The 12,245-nt window shown below is 48.3% G+C and overlaps 1 protein-coding gene across 1 annotated transcript; it reads left to right on the top strand.

Annotated features, from left to right (window-relative positions):
- RHOU (ras homolog family member U) lies at positions 253-10,731 on the top strand. The gene is made up of 3 exons (XM_021072737.1): positions 253-514; positions 2,067-2,125; positions 7,507-10,731. The coding sequence occupies exons 1-3, from the start codon at positions 253-255 to the stop codon at positions 7,960-7,962; spliced, it is 777 nt and encodes a 258-aa protein (XP_020928396.1). The 3' UTR covers positions 7,963-10,731.

Raw genomic sequence — 12,245 nt, 5'->3', positions numbered from 1 at the left:
GTGGCCGGCGGCCCCGCCTCCTCCCTTGGCGCCCGCCCCCGCGCGCAGTGTCGCCAGGCAGCCGGGAGGAGACATCGCGCCCGGGCTCCGCGCCGCTCGGCCCGCAGTCCTCGGCCGCGGAGCGGAGCCGGCGCCGCCCGAGTCCCAGCCCCGCAGCGACCCGCCCGGCCGCCTTTGTCTGGAGCCGCGCGGCCCGGAGCTGCGGCTCTCGCTCCAGTCGGTGACAGCTCCTCCGGCGGCGGGAGCGGGCCGATGCCCCCGCAGCAGGGGGACCCAGCGTTCCCGGGCCGCTGCGAAGCGCCGCCCGTGCCGCCCCGCCGGGAGCGCGGGGGGCGCGGGGCGCGCGGGCCCGGGGTGCCGGGGGGCCGAGGGCGCCCGGGCGGCAGCGAGGGGCGCGGCGTCAAGTGCGTGCTGGTCGGCGACGGCGCGGTGGGCAAGACGAGTCTGGTGGTGAGCTACACCACCAACGGCTACCCCACCGAGTACATCCCTACCGCCTTTGACAACTTCTCGGGTGAGCGGGGCGGGGGGGCATGGGCGGCGCGGGGCCGGCCCAGAGAGGAAGCGGACGATTCCCGAGCTTCGGTGCCGGGACCGCGCGGGGCAAACGGCGGGACCGCGGGGAAGCCGGAACCCGAACCCGGAGCCCGAACCCGGGCACGAGGACTGGAGGGCGCCTCGCCATTTAGGAGCAGAAGGCGGGACCTCACAGGTCGCGCCCAGGTGGCCTGGTCAGTTTCCTGCGGCTAGAAGTTGCGTCAGGTCGATGTTGCTGGCGCTGCTGCAGTTTCGATCAGAAGGTGACGCGCAGGTGCCATTACCTGTGGCCCTGAGGGTCCATCCTTTTCTGTCAGTGGCTCCCTTACCAGGCAGCGTCGTCACTTTAAAGAGCAGCGGAGACGAAGGAAGAGAATGGATTTGGTGGAAATGGCACTAGGGGTCCTGGAAAGGCTGAGGTTTGGATTAAAGCTGGAGAGTAAACATTTCTCTCCTCAGAACCTCACCCCCACTTCCCTCGCTTCCACCTCCCCGCTTGACTGTGTTTCTGACTATTGGTATCTTTTCGCTATCTAATTAGGCTGCTCGCTTCTCTGTACAGGATGCTATGATACTTGGTTTGGTATCTACGAAGATAAAGGAATCCTTAACACTGGTTTTTCAAGTCTTTATGAAATTTAAGAAAAAGTTAAAATCTACAGACACCAGTCTGAAACACTTTCTCTTGCTCTTAAAAGTTTCCTGATGTTTTAGAAAGTCACAGTGGCAAGGTCTTGCTTTCATCCACCTGGAAGTTCCCCTAAGTAAAAACAGTGCTGTGCTGGTGGGTTTCCCACCTAAATGATATTGTGCTTTTTTTTTTTTTTCTTTCTTTTTTCCCTCCCAACTGACTGGTATAAACATTTATATAAACAATTTAGAAAGTTGCATTGAAAGGAAGCTGAGTGCTTCACTCACATAAAGACCTCAGAGCAGTATCCTGATGCAGGCCCCTCCCCAGTCACCTCTTCCCAGTGGAAAGGTGGCCATGGCTTTCTTTCCTTTTCTCTCTTAATCCTCTCTTTGAGCTGACATGAAGAGATAAGCAGAGGCCTCTTATAAACAGGACAACACTGGCAGCCTGTGTTTGCACATGTTCTCAAAAAAGCTACACTTTTATGATAAACCCCAAAGATGCCCAGCGTTTCCCAAGGGAAAACAGAAGTATTCGTGAGGTTTTCCACTGACTTAGAACTGCAAGTTCCCAATTACCCCCAGTGTTGTTTTTAAGTTCTTTTAAACAAGTGCAACAAGAAAATACGTCTTCTAGGTCTGGGAGGAAAGCGCAGGCCCTTCTGGGATGTTGTTAAAGGCTCTGAGCTTTGCTGCCTCCTCTGTGACAATGGAGATTTGTACAGAGAAGTGCCTCCATGGGGTCTCCTTGTTTTAGGTAAGCCTTGAGCTGGCTAAGGGATCCAGAGTAGGAGCTGAAGGTTTAGAGTAAGAATGGTCATGCAAGCTAAAACTATTTTTCTTCTGAAGAGAGTTAAAAGACACCCCCTGATAGTCATTTTGTTCTTATTTTTAAGCTGTGGTGTCTGTGGATGGGCGGCCTGTGAGACTCCAGCTCTGTGACACCGCAGGACAGGTCAGTATCACATCACTGCTCAGTGCTGGACAAGGAAATGGCCTTTGAAAGACCTTCAAGTAACAGCCCCATAACTGGGCCGTTCTAAAGCCCCACCCCTTTCTTTGGCCCCTCTCAGAGGGTGGGGTGGGGGGAGATGGCGCTGCACTAATAAAAGAGGGTTTGGCCCAACTTTGTGTGGGCAGGACAGGGGAAAATGGGGTCAAGAGCAGTTCTTATCTTAGGGGAGTTTCTGATCTTATTTACTTTCTGGTTTTTATTAAAAATGATCAATGATGCTTTGTAATCATTTCTCCAAGTAAGTTGGTGATATAATTATTAAAGGCCAAACAAGCCAAATACTTAAGAAACGTACTCAAGAAAAGGATGGAGCTTATGTCAGTAGCTGTTACTATTTCCCCTCCCAGGTGTGGTTGGACTCACTAGGGCACCCCCAGCCATTGAAGCAGAGGTGCAGTGGTCCAGGATGACCTAAGCTAGAGGGATGAATGAGCTGGAACTTGGTCTTTCTGAATTTATTCTGGTCTTGAGGGCCAGCCACTTGGAGGAGACAGCCGGGGGATGATGGGGAGAACCCATGTGAAGTCCCCTTTGGAGTGTCCCCAGAGAGCTCCAGGGGCCCTAGTCCCCTGCACAGTGCCCACGTTACGGAGTTCTCACTGTGCTCTGTGAGAACCCTGGGTGCTATCTCTTGAGTTTGCCAAAGTGACAGTTAATAAGCATGTAGTCCCTCCAATGCTTGCTGGAATTCATGAAAGTGTGGGGGTACTTCCTTGGCAGGTAAGAGTGCCCATTTCACTTGAGGTATCACATGACCACGTGCATTTAAGAAGCAGCTGGCTTTCTAGAATGAGTCCCCAAGTGCCTCATTCAAATCAGGGCTTCCAGGTCACTTACCTGCTCCAGGACCGCAAATTCAGGGCTTTATTTCTCAAACCTCGAGGTACACGACTGGGTGACCCAGTCCCCAGCTGAATGTCAGTGTGGTGATGGTCACAATGGCTTGTCATAGCCCCACCTCTTCTGTTCTGTCTTTGCCCTTCTACTGGGGCTCCTTAGCCCTCACTTTTACCAGGATCAGAAACAACCCACCAGTCTGTGAAAAAGAAAAATCAAAGAACACAGGGTCTTCTAATACTTAATCTTTCAGGGTGCCCTGCTGCTATTTATAATTAAAGCTTAATTGTTTTGTATAAAGTGAGAATGTTTTTCCTACTTAGGGTCAGATTTTCTGATCTTGAAAATGAGGGTTGGGTAGCACCTCAATAAACAGAGGGCTCCCCCCTGGAGCAAGAAGTGGCAGCTAAACAGCCTAAGAATAAGACAGAAGGCAGGAAAACATAAGGCACCAAACTGCACGCTTCTCTGAGACCCTTTAGAGAGAGCACGTGGCCATGCCCTCCCCAAAGGGTTGCCTGTCAGGCCTTGGTTTTCCTGGCAGACACAGCTTTCAGGGCTGGGGTTCTCTGCCTAGTGCCCCCTCAGTGCCTGCACATCCTGGGGTTTAATCATGGTTTGTAGAATGGATCAGTAAATGGATGGAGTGTTAGGTCCTGAGGAATGCAAACTTCAGTCATGGGTCTGTCCATCAGCAGATTTACAGTCTGTAGGGAAGACGAACCAGTTAGTAGAACTTGAGAAAGAAGTTACAGAAAGAATAAGGCAGCTTCAGCTGGAGGGGCAGGATGGATAGACCTGGGGGGAAATCTCTGAGCAGTTTTGAAAGAGGAATGGGATTTTTACCAGAAGAACTTTGTAGGAATGATCCTGAATTATCAGAGTTTGATTTTTCTCAAGTATGATCTGTTTCAAAGTCAAAGAATCAAAAGAATCATTTTATAAATATTTTCATGAAAAAAGTTTATCATTAGGGAAATAAAATGATTCTGGTGCAAGTTGATAAGCTTTGGTTTATTTGGAAATTATTCTTCTAGTCTCCCAGCAGTGTTTTCATTGAGATTCACTGTATTTCTTGATGGATGTTCTGGTTAGTAAAGTATGCTTTATTGTGTAGCCGCCTTCTATAGATTTGTAGAAAATCAAATTCAGAAATTAGTTATAAAAAATACACAGCTGGTAAGATAAAAGTAGCTTGTCCTCTGCTTCTAAAGTATCAATTAGTATTTGTTTTGACCATCAGCAAAGCTGGTCAAGATGGCATCCTTTTCTGCCCTCCTTACTCCAGATCTGATCAACTACTTTTTAAGGGACTTGGGTTAGCATATTTCCTTGGCATCGTCCCAGCCAGTGGCAACCCCCCCTCCAGGCAGTCCTCATGGTGGCCTCGTGGATAAACTGACTCGAGCCACCTCCATTCTAAACTCCCGGGAATGTGAACACAGGTAGCGTAGCCTGGGGACCAGACTCACGTTTCACATAGCCCCTGAGAGCAAGCATAGCGCTCTGCTGGCTGGATGAGTAGCTAGAAATTGCTTCTTGTGCCTTGGGGTTTCCTGTTGGGGTCTCAGTGAGTATATGAGATGTGAGGAGGAGTTTTTAACGCTAGACTTACCATCTTACTCAAGTGAAATTCCATCACATGGAGGCCTTGAAGAAACCTACCTTTGCTGTAGAGAAAGCACCCTCCCTGAAACAGGAGCAGTGCACTGTAGCCTTGCCAATAGCAGCTGAAAACTCTTCAGCCTTTTGACTCAGGAAGCACTTGGGAAAATCTTTGCTCTTAAAAAAAAAGAAAAGAAAAAGTCTGATTGAAGCTTGACCAACACTGCTCTCCAGCCAGCCTGGCCCTGAATCTCTGCACCATCTCAGAGTCGCATGCAAATCTCTGGGCCTCAGAACATGTTTCCTGGAGGGTACATTCCAGTTGGCCTCATCACATGTATGTGTGTTGCACTTGTTTCAGCAAATATCTAAGGTTTCTGGTCAGGCAGTGAGCAGAGGGGTTTAATGTCTGCCCTGTTTCCCGAGTCCCTAAGCCAGAACCTCGAGAGGTCTGTGGACTCCTGTCACGGGGCCCAGCCCTGTGCTTGCCTTTCTTTTTATTGGTAATGCAACCCCAGATTCCAGGGCACAGCCAAGTGTGATGCCTTCCAGCATTGAGGGGCAGTGAGGGGGGGGGGCGGGGGGGTGCTGACTTTACACTGTTTTGTGCTTCTTCCTTTCAGGCCTCTGAGAACAGAGGGAGCGTTTCATTAAAAGATCTTTGGGGCTGGGCCACCTGGTTAGGATTCTGTGTTTATTCTTTCAGCACAAAGTTGGCAGTAAGAAACCCAAGACTTTTTTTTTTTCTTTTTAACTTTTCTGTATAGAAGACAGAGAAGTGAAGTGGTACTCACCTTGTGAGATGCCATATTCCTTCTTAAGTATTTAGTTGGTCGACTTCAACATTGTTACTTTGTTGTTGTCCCACAAGCTGAAATGTGGAGCCTCAGATGAAGAAAGTGCACTCAGATAAAAAGACCGGATGTAGAATAATGCATATATAAATAGGAGTTTGTAAATAATCTGAGTATGCCAACTGAGCAACAAAAACCTGGTGACATTTACGTTTTTCTTGCCGCTGGGAAATTATGTCATGTTACAGCTGAGGGTGGTTGAAATTTAAAAGAGGAATGAGGAGTTCCCAGTGTGGTACAGGGGGTTAAAGAGCTGGCATTGTCTCTGTGGCAGCTCAGGTTGCTGCGGAGGCAAGGGCTCAACCCCTGGCCTGGCATAATGGTTAAAGGATCCAGTGTTACAGTTGCAGTGTAGGTACAGCTGTGGCTCAGATTTGATACCTGGCCCTGGAACTTACATATGGGTGCAGCCAAAAAAAGTTAAAAAAAAAAAAAAAAAAGGAGTGACAGATTTCTGTCATGGCTCAGCGGAAACAAATCTGACTAGTATTCATGAGGACACAGGTTCAATCCCTGGCCTTGCTCGGTGGGTTAAAGATCCAGTGTTGCCACGAGCTGTGGTGTAGGTCACAAACTCATCTCAGATCCAGCATTGCTGTGGCTGTGGTGCAGTCAGGTGGCTACAGCTCCAATTCAGCCCACAGCCTGGGAACCTCCATATGCCATGGGTGCAGCTCTAAAAAGACCAAAAAAAAAAAAAAAAAAAAAAAAAAAAAAAGGAATGAGATAATTTAAATATTTTCCTAGGAGAAAGTTGAGTAAAAGCTTTCAGTCAGCTAAGTATGGTACTGCAGGGAACTCTAGGGTGTTTGATAAAATGAAACACAGACTTGGGGACATGTCTGTCTTCCTGGCCACATCCCCTGGGCTGGACAGTGCCTGGTGTCCCACATGCATCTCTGTTAAGTGAGTGAGCTCAGCCAGCACTGAGAGGCTTGGTGGTTGGTTTATATAATCAACTCCATCTCATTCTATCCAGTTGTCTAAACCTCAGAATGGGGCAGGGGGTACACCCTTTCTCTGGTCCTTTATCTTCCCAATGTATCATGTGCGAAGGCCTCTGGGATTAGTGGAGAGGGAAAGTGAGAGAAAAGAAAGAGGGAGACATAGATGTGAAGCAGGAAGAAAGAGGTATATCCAGCAAGTGTGAGAATGTATCAACTGGTGTTGTAAGTGACAATGAGAGGCACATAGTTTCTGGGCTGCTGTGAGAATGGCCTCCCAGAGGTCTCAGCTCCAGGCCTGTGTCTGATTCACCTGAGTGTGCCCTGTGTGTGCACAGCACAGATGGGGTGAGATGGGTGCGGCTCAGAGCTGTTGTGAGGATGGCAGGGCTGGCTTCTTACAGACAAGCTGAGTTAAGAGACTGGGCTTCACGGGGGTTAGAGCAGAGGCCTGGGATCAGTGTGGCGAAGTAACTAGAGCTGAAGGAGTAATTCTGGGTTACTCTGGGCTGAAGGCTAGAGAAAGTTTTACTTTATTTTATTTTATTTCATTTCATTTCATTTATTTTTGCTTTTTAGGGCCGCACCCACGGCATATGGAGGTTCCCAGGCTAGGGGTCCAATCGGAGCTGTAGCTGCCGGCCTACGCCACAGCCACAGCACCATCAGATCCGAGCCACATCTGTGACCTACACACAGCTCAGGGTAACACTGGATCCCTAACCCACTGAGCGAGGCTGGGGATCAAACCCGCAGCCTCATATTTCCTAGTCAGATTCGGTTTCTGCTGCACGAAAATGGGAACTCCGAGAAAGTTTTAAAATCCATCTAATTTCAGGACTTTTGCTATGGAAGTTGCTAGTGGGTCATGAGCATGAAGAAAGACGCCAAGCACATTTGGCAGGTTTGGGGGGCTGCGCAGCCCCATTTGGCAACAGGGTCCTTTCTCAGATGCCAGCTCCTCCTCCCCTGACTTGTGGGCTTTCTGTTACCTGCCAGGCCTTTCCCAGGAATGTTCACACTGTGTGTTGCTGATGAGAATTACTGTGAGGTAACATTTGGGTGCTTGTCCCGGTTGCAGGATGAGTTTGACAAGCTCAGACCTCTTTGCTACACCAACGCCGATGTCTTCCTCCTGTGCTTCAGCGTCGTGAGCCCCTCCTCCTTCCAGAATGTCAGCGAGAAATGGGTGCCAGAGATTCGGTGCCACTGTCCCCGGGCCCCCATCATCCTCGTGGGGACGCAGTCAGACCTCAGAGAAGATGTCAAAGTCCTCATCGAGCTGGACAAATGCAAAGAGAAGCCAGTGCCCGAGGAGGCAGCCAAGCTGTGTGCGGAGGAGATCAAGGCTGCCTCCTACGTCGAGTGCTCGGCTTTGACTCAGAAGAACCTCAAAGAGGTCTTTGATGCAGCCATCGTCACGGGCATTCAGTACTCGGACTCTCAGCAACAGCCAAAGAAGTCCAAGAGCAGAACTCCGGACAAAATGAAGACCCTGTCCAAGTCCTGGTGGGAGAAGTACTGCTGCTTCGTATGATGCTGGTGGGGACCCGGATGGCCGTTTTGGGATGAAATCGGCACTAGGGGCTCCATTAGCTGAATTGACTCCTTTACCGTGTAGAACCTGTATAGAGGACATGTGTGTCTGTGTGTTATAGGAGGTGCTACAGTGCGTGTACCCTTTCTTGCCTTTGATTTTCTCATTTGTTTGAGCTTAGGAATGAGATTCTTATGCAAGATACTTTGAAGTAAGTTAAGTGTTTGTCCTGACAGAATTTAGAGCTCTAGACTTTTGGATTAATTTATATCTGATATGAAAAAGACACCTCAGATCTGGATGTCAGGAGTGAAATTGTGCTGTGTGATAATGCACCGAAGACAGAGAGGAGGAGATGGTGTGGTCGGCCATCCCGTGATTAAGGGCTGCTTCACGCAGAGTGCCAGCTGGGGTAAGAGTAACTCCTAGCCTTGAAACCTCATCCTTTCCCCTGCTTTTTTAAGGAGTAAAAATCTGAGAAAAGAAACATGAGAGCCCTCTGCCTATAAAACCTCAAACCAGTCACTTGTCTTATCTGCTTATACCCAGTGGCTTCAGATTGAAACATCCCACTCAACCAAAAACATCCTACTGACTATGGCACTGTGTAGACCAAAGAGGAGAAGTTGTTGATTGGGATTTTTCACCCTGAGACTGTGTAAACATGGCCATGATGCCATGTGGAGCATAGAAAGTGATGCCAGTAGCCCTGTTTTTTTTTTAGGGAGTGATTCATGTTGAGATCAGGGTGTGATGTTTGCTGTCCGTTCCCGTGAGCCAAACCGCCTAAACCTCTGTAATGAGAGCACCAAGGAGACCCATCATTTCTAAACTTCTAGCCTTCACTGGCCCCATCTGCAGGGAAGTGAATGCTCCCGCAAGGCCTCTAGCAGGCAGATGTTTGGGGAACACAAAATGTACTTGTTTTCTTATATCAGCCAAAATATACTTCTTTATATATACACACACACATATATATGACTGTTCTTGCTGCTGATTTAGACTTTTAAACACTTAAAGGGAAAAAGCATGCCCACAGAAACTGATGTGAGGGAAGCTTGGCTTCCTCTTTTTGTTAACACTTTTTGGAACAGATCTCTTTTTGGTTATACCTGAGGTATAATTTTAAGCATATCTTCACGCATTTTTGAGACCATGTTAAAACAAAATGTGTCTCTTAGAACCTGTTCTTAATGCCTCTTGAAACCTGTTAAAACAACCCATTAAATCCACAGATGCCTTTCATGGAGCTGGCGGCAGAGACCAGCACTGCGTGTCAGGGGATCAGAACAGTCAGAAAACCACATATTTGTGAAATATTCGTGTGCAGTTTTTAGGGCTTACTGTTCTAGAGGAAAAACGCACCATGTCAGGAGAATAGTTTTCCTCTGGGATGGATATGCTTCTGAGATGCCAAAAGGTAGCCTAATACATGGAATTGTAATGTCAAGCTTGCAGTGCTGAAGCACATCTACCAAAATCAGTCAGTAGCTGAGAAAACCTGTGTAGAGCCAGCAGATAGAAAGTTTATCTTTCTGTGGGTCCTCTGTTGTCCTCTTTATATTTAAAAAAAATCCAGTTTGTACTTCTTTATAGAAAAAGTAAATGATCAGGTTATACTTAGGGTTAGGGGCTTCTTTGATTTCTGTTAGTAAATAAAATTAGTTAATTTTTTCTTTGTTTAAAAACTGGAAGACATACTGTTCGCTATTTATTTTCCAGTACATTAAAATTGCCACCATAGTTTCTGAAGTGTTTAGTTACCCTCCAGAGTAAATAAAATACTTCCTTTGTGGAAATGCCCCAAACGGACCTAATGAAATGCATTTGAACGTGATGGCTGGCTTACCTACCACACTGGGCTATGTCCACCTTGGCGTGGAGATGGGGCAGGAGCATTATTTGGCTGGAAAGTCACTGCAAACAGGATTTTGATATTAAGCAAATATCATGGAGTAAAAAGCAAGTTAATTTTTAAGACTGAACATAAAACTTGAAAGAAATTTTGTACATGTGGCAGCATATGGGGCCTCTCTCTGAAGTCCCACAGGGGACTTCAGCCTTGTCCACCTTCAGGGCCACCAGTGGACCAGGGTCTCTGAAGAGCACCTGTGTGGCCCAGTTCTGGAGCTTTACTCACATGTTTTATTTTTAACCCAGATGATACAACCTGTACCATGAGTGCTAAACATCTAGAGGTTGACATTTAAATGCAACCATTTTTAATATGCTGCCAATTTATAAAATAGAAAGGTGCAATTGTACTCAACATTTTCCTTCATTTTTACTTCTTTGTGCAAATAGAGAATTGGGCAGAAAATTTTTTTAAAGTGTGTTTGAGTTAAATATAAATTCAGTTTGCTTCAAAGCTCAAACATTGTTAAACTCACAGCTCGGCATCACAGAGGAGAGTTTCTAAGAGCTGTTCTTTGGAAAATGCCACTGTAGGGTGACTCCTGCAGTGTAGGCCAGTCGTAATTTAAAAACACGGTATCCTGCAAAACAGTTACCTCTTTTCGCCATGTACGTGGAAATGAACCTTCTGTAAGTTGTTCTCATTGTCCTCTGTGCTTGACAAACTTCCAGGAAACTACCCAGCTCTCACACAAGCCCAGTTGAGACAAGGTCTTTGCCCCAGATTGTCGTTACCTGGTGCCTTACCAAGGTGTCCTTTTCTATTTTCAAGCATAAGTGGTGTTGGGCTGAACGCTGTCCTTGACGATGCTGTCCGTGAGGTGGTGTGAAATAAATTCTGACCTATAGCTATAACTGCACTTGCCTTTTCTACCAAAGAATTTCTCTGGGAGTGAATAGAAGTTCTGCCATGTGGAAAGCAGGCCCTTAGGGGTACCAGGGATGTACCCCCAGCCATCATTTGATGCCTGGTCATTGTGTCTGACATGTGCACCCTCCGACTCTGCCTCCACAATGTGTCTTGTGCTGGAGCCCCCTGGTGTGTTGGAAGGAGCCCTGTTTTTGGAGCCAGATGCCAGGCTCAGAGCAGTACTGAGTGTATGGTGACACTGAGGTCACTTGATGGACCTCAGTTTTTCCCCAGGCTGTCGGAGCCCTGGGTGAGAGCACAGGAGCACATGTAGGGTAAATGTCCAAGGTCCATGGTGGCCGTGGGAGGTGCCACCAGCCCCACTAGCTTTACAGTGAAGACCAGCAGGGCTCAGGGTTCTGATCTCCAGAGGGGTGGACAGCACTCCTGGTCATCTAGTGAAGGGCATACCTGTCTACCTCATTCCCCATGTTGCTCTGATGCCAGGCAATGACTTTTTGTACCCACTGGTCAACGGCAATGGACTAGAAAACTGGGCAGAGAGTAACTAAAACCACGGCCCATCTGCATGCCTCCTGGAGTGCTGAAAGCCTTAGCTTTGGCTTCCTGGCCCTCACTGGCCTCCGTGGGCAGCCTGACCCTCACCCAGAGACACCTGGAAGTTTCTCCTTATCCAGCCCCAGTCCTGCTCCCTTATCTGGGACAGGCCTTTGGGGAAACAAAGACAGAGCTCCCGGCCCCTTTGGAGTTCAGAGCATCTTCACAGAAATATTGACATGATCTGAAAGGAGATGAGGGAATGAGAAGTACCTAGGAGAGAAGTCTTCTGAAAGGAGTGGCATGTGCAAAGGCCCTGAGGCAGAGGTCTATCTGGAAAGTCCCAGAGGCTTCTGTGGACAGGACAGAAGAGCAGGAGATGACATCAGGGAGAAGATGGGTCAGAGAAGCCCTGTTATCAGGGAGAGGTGACAGGAAAGAAGAAAAGGAGAGGGCCGGGCTCCAGGGTCAGCCTGTTTGGGCTGGAATCCTGGCTCTGCTGCTTACTGGTTGTGATTCCTAAGCAGCTTAACTTCTCTGTGCCTAAATGTTGGAATCTGCAAAGAGGATCAGTATGCCACCTGCCCCAGTGGCCAACCGGGTTATGAGTATAAAGAGCTGGTGTCCCTAAGACTCCAACAGTATGTGAGGCTTATGCTTTTTATGCCTAATAGCACATTCATTCTGCAGTTTCCACTCATTTTTAATAGAAGAGTAGCGAAACACTTCAATTGCTCCAGGCAGTGCACAGGCCAAGCGGGTGGAGGGTGCTGTGCTGAACCCCACCCCCCAGCTGGAAGACTCCGTGTTAGAGCTCAGAGGTGGTCTGGGGGTCAGGTGAGGCAGCAGTGCCACGGGGAGCCTGTGACCTCCTGCAGCCCTGCCGTGGGCTGGGGTGTCCCTCCACCCCTTTCACGCAGGAAGGCCTTGCCCAGCCTGGTACACTCTGGTACACTCTTGG

The sequence above is a fragment of the Sus scrofa genome, chromosome 14 (assembly GCF_000003025.6).
Source record: "Sus scrofa isolate TJ Tabasco breed Duroc chromosome 14, Sscrofa11.1, whole genome shotgun sequence".
Lineage (NCBI taxonomy): Eukaryota > Metazoa > Chordata > Mammalia > Artiodactyla > Suidae > Sus > Sus scrofa.
This window is presented reverse-complemented; position numbering and strand designations above follow the sequence as displayed.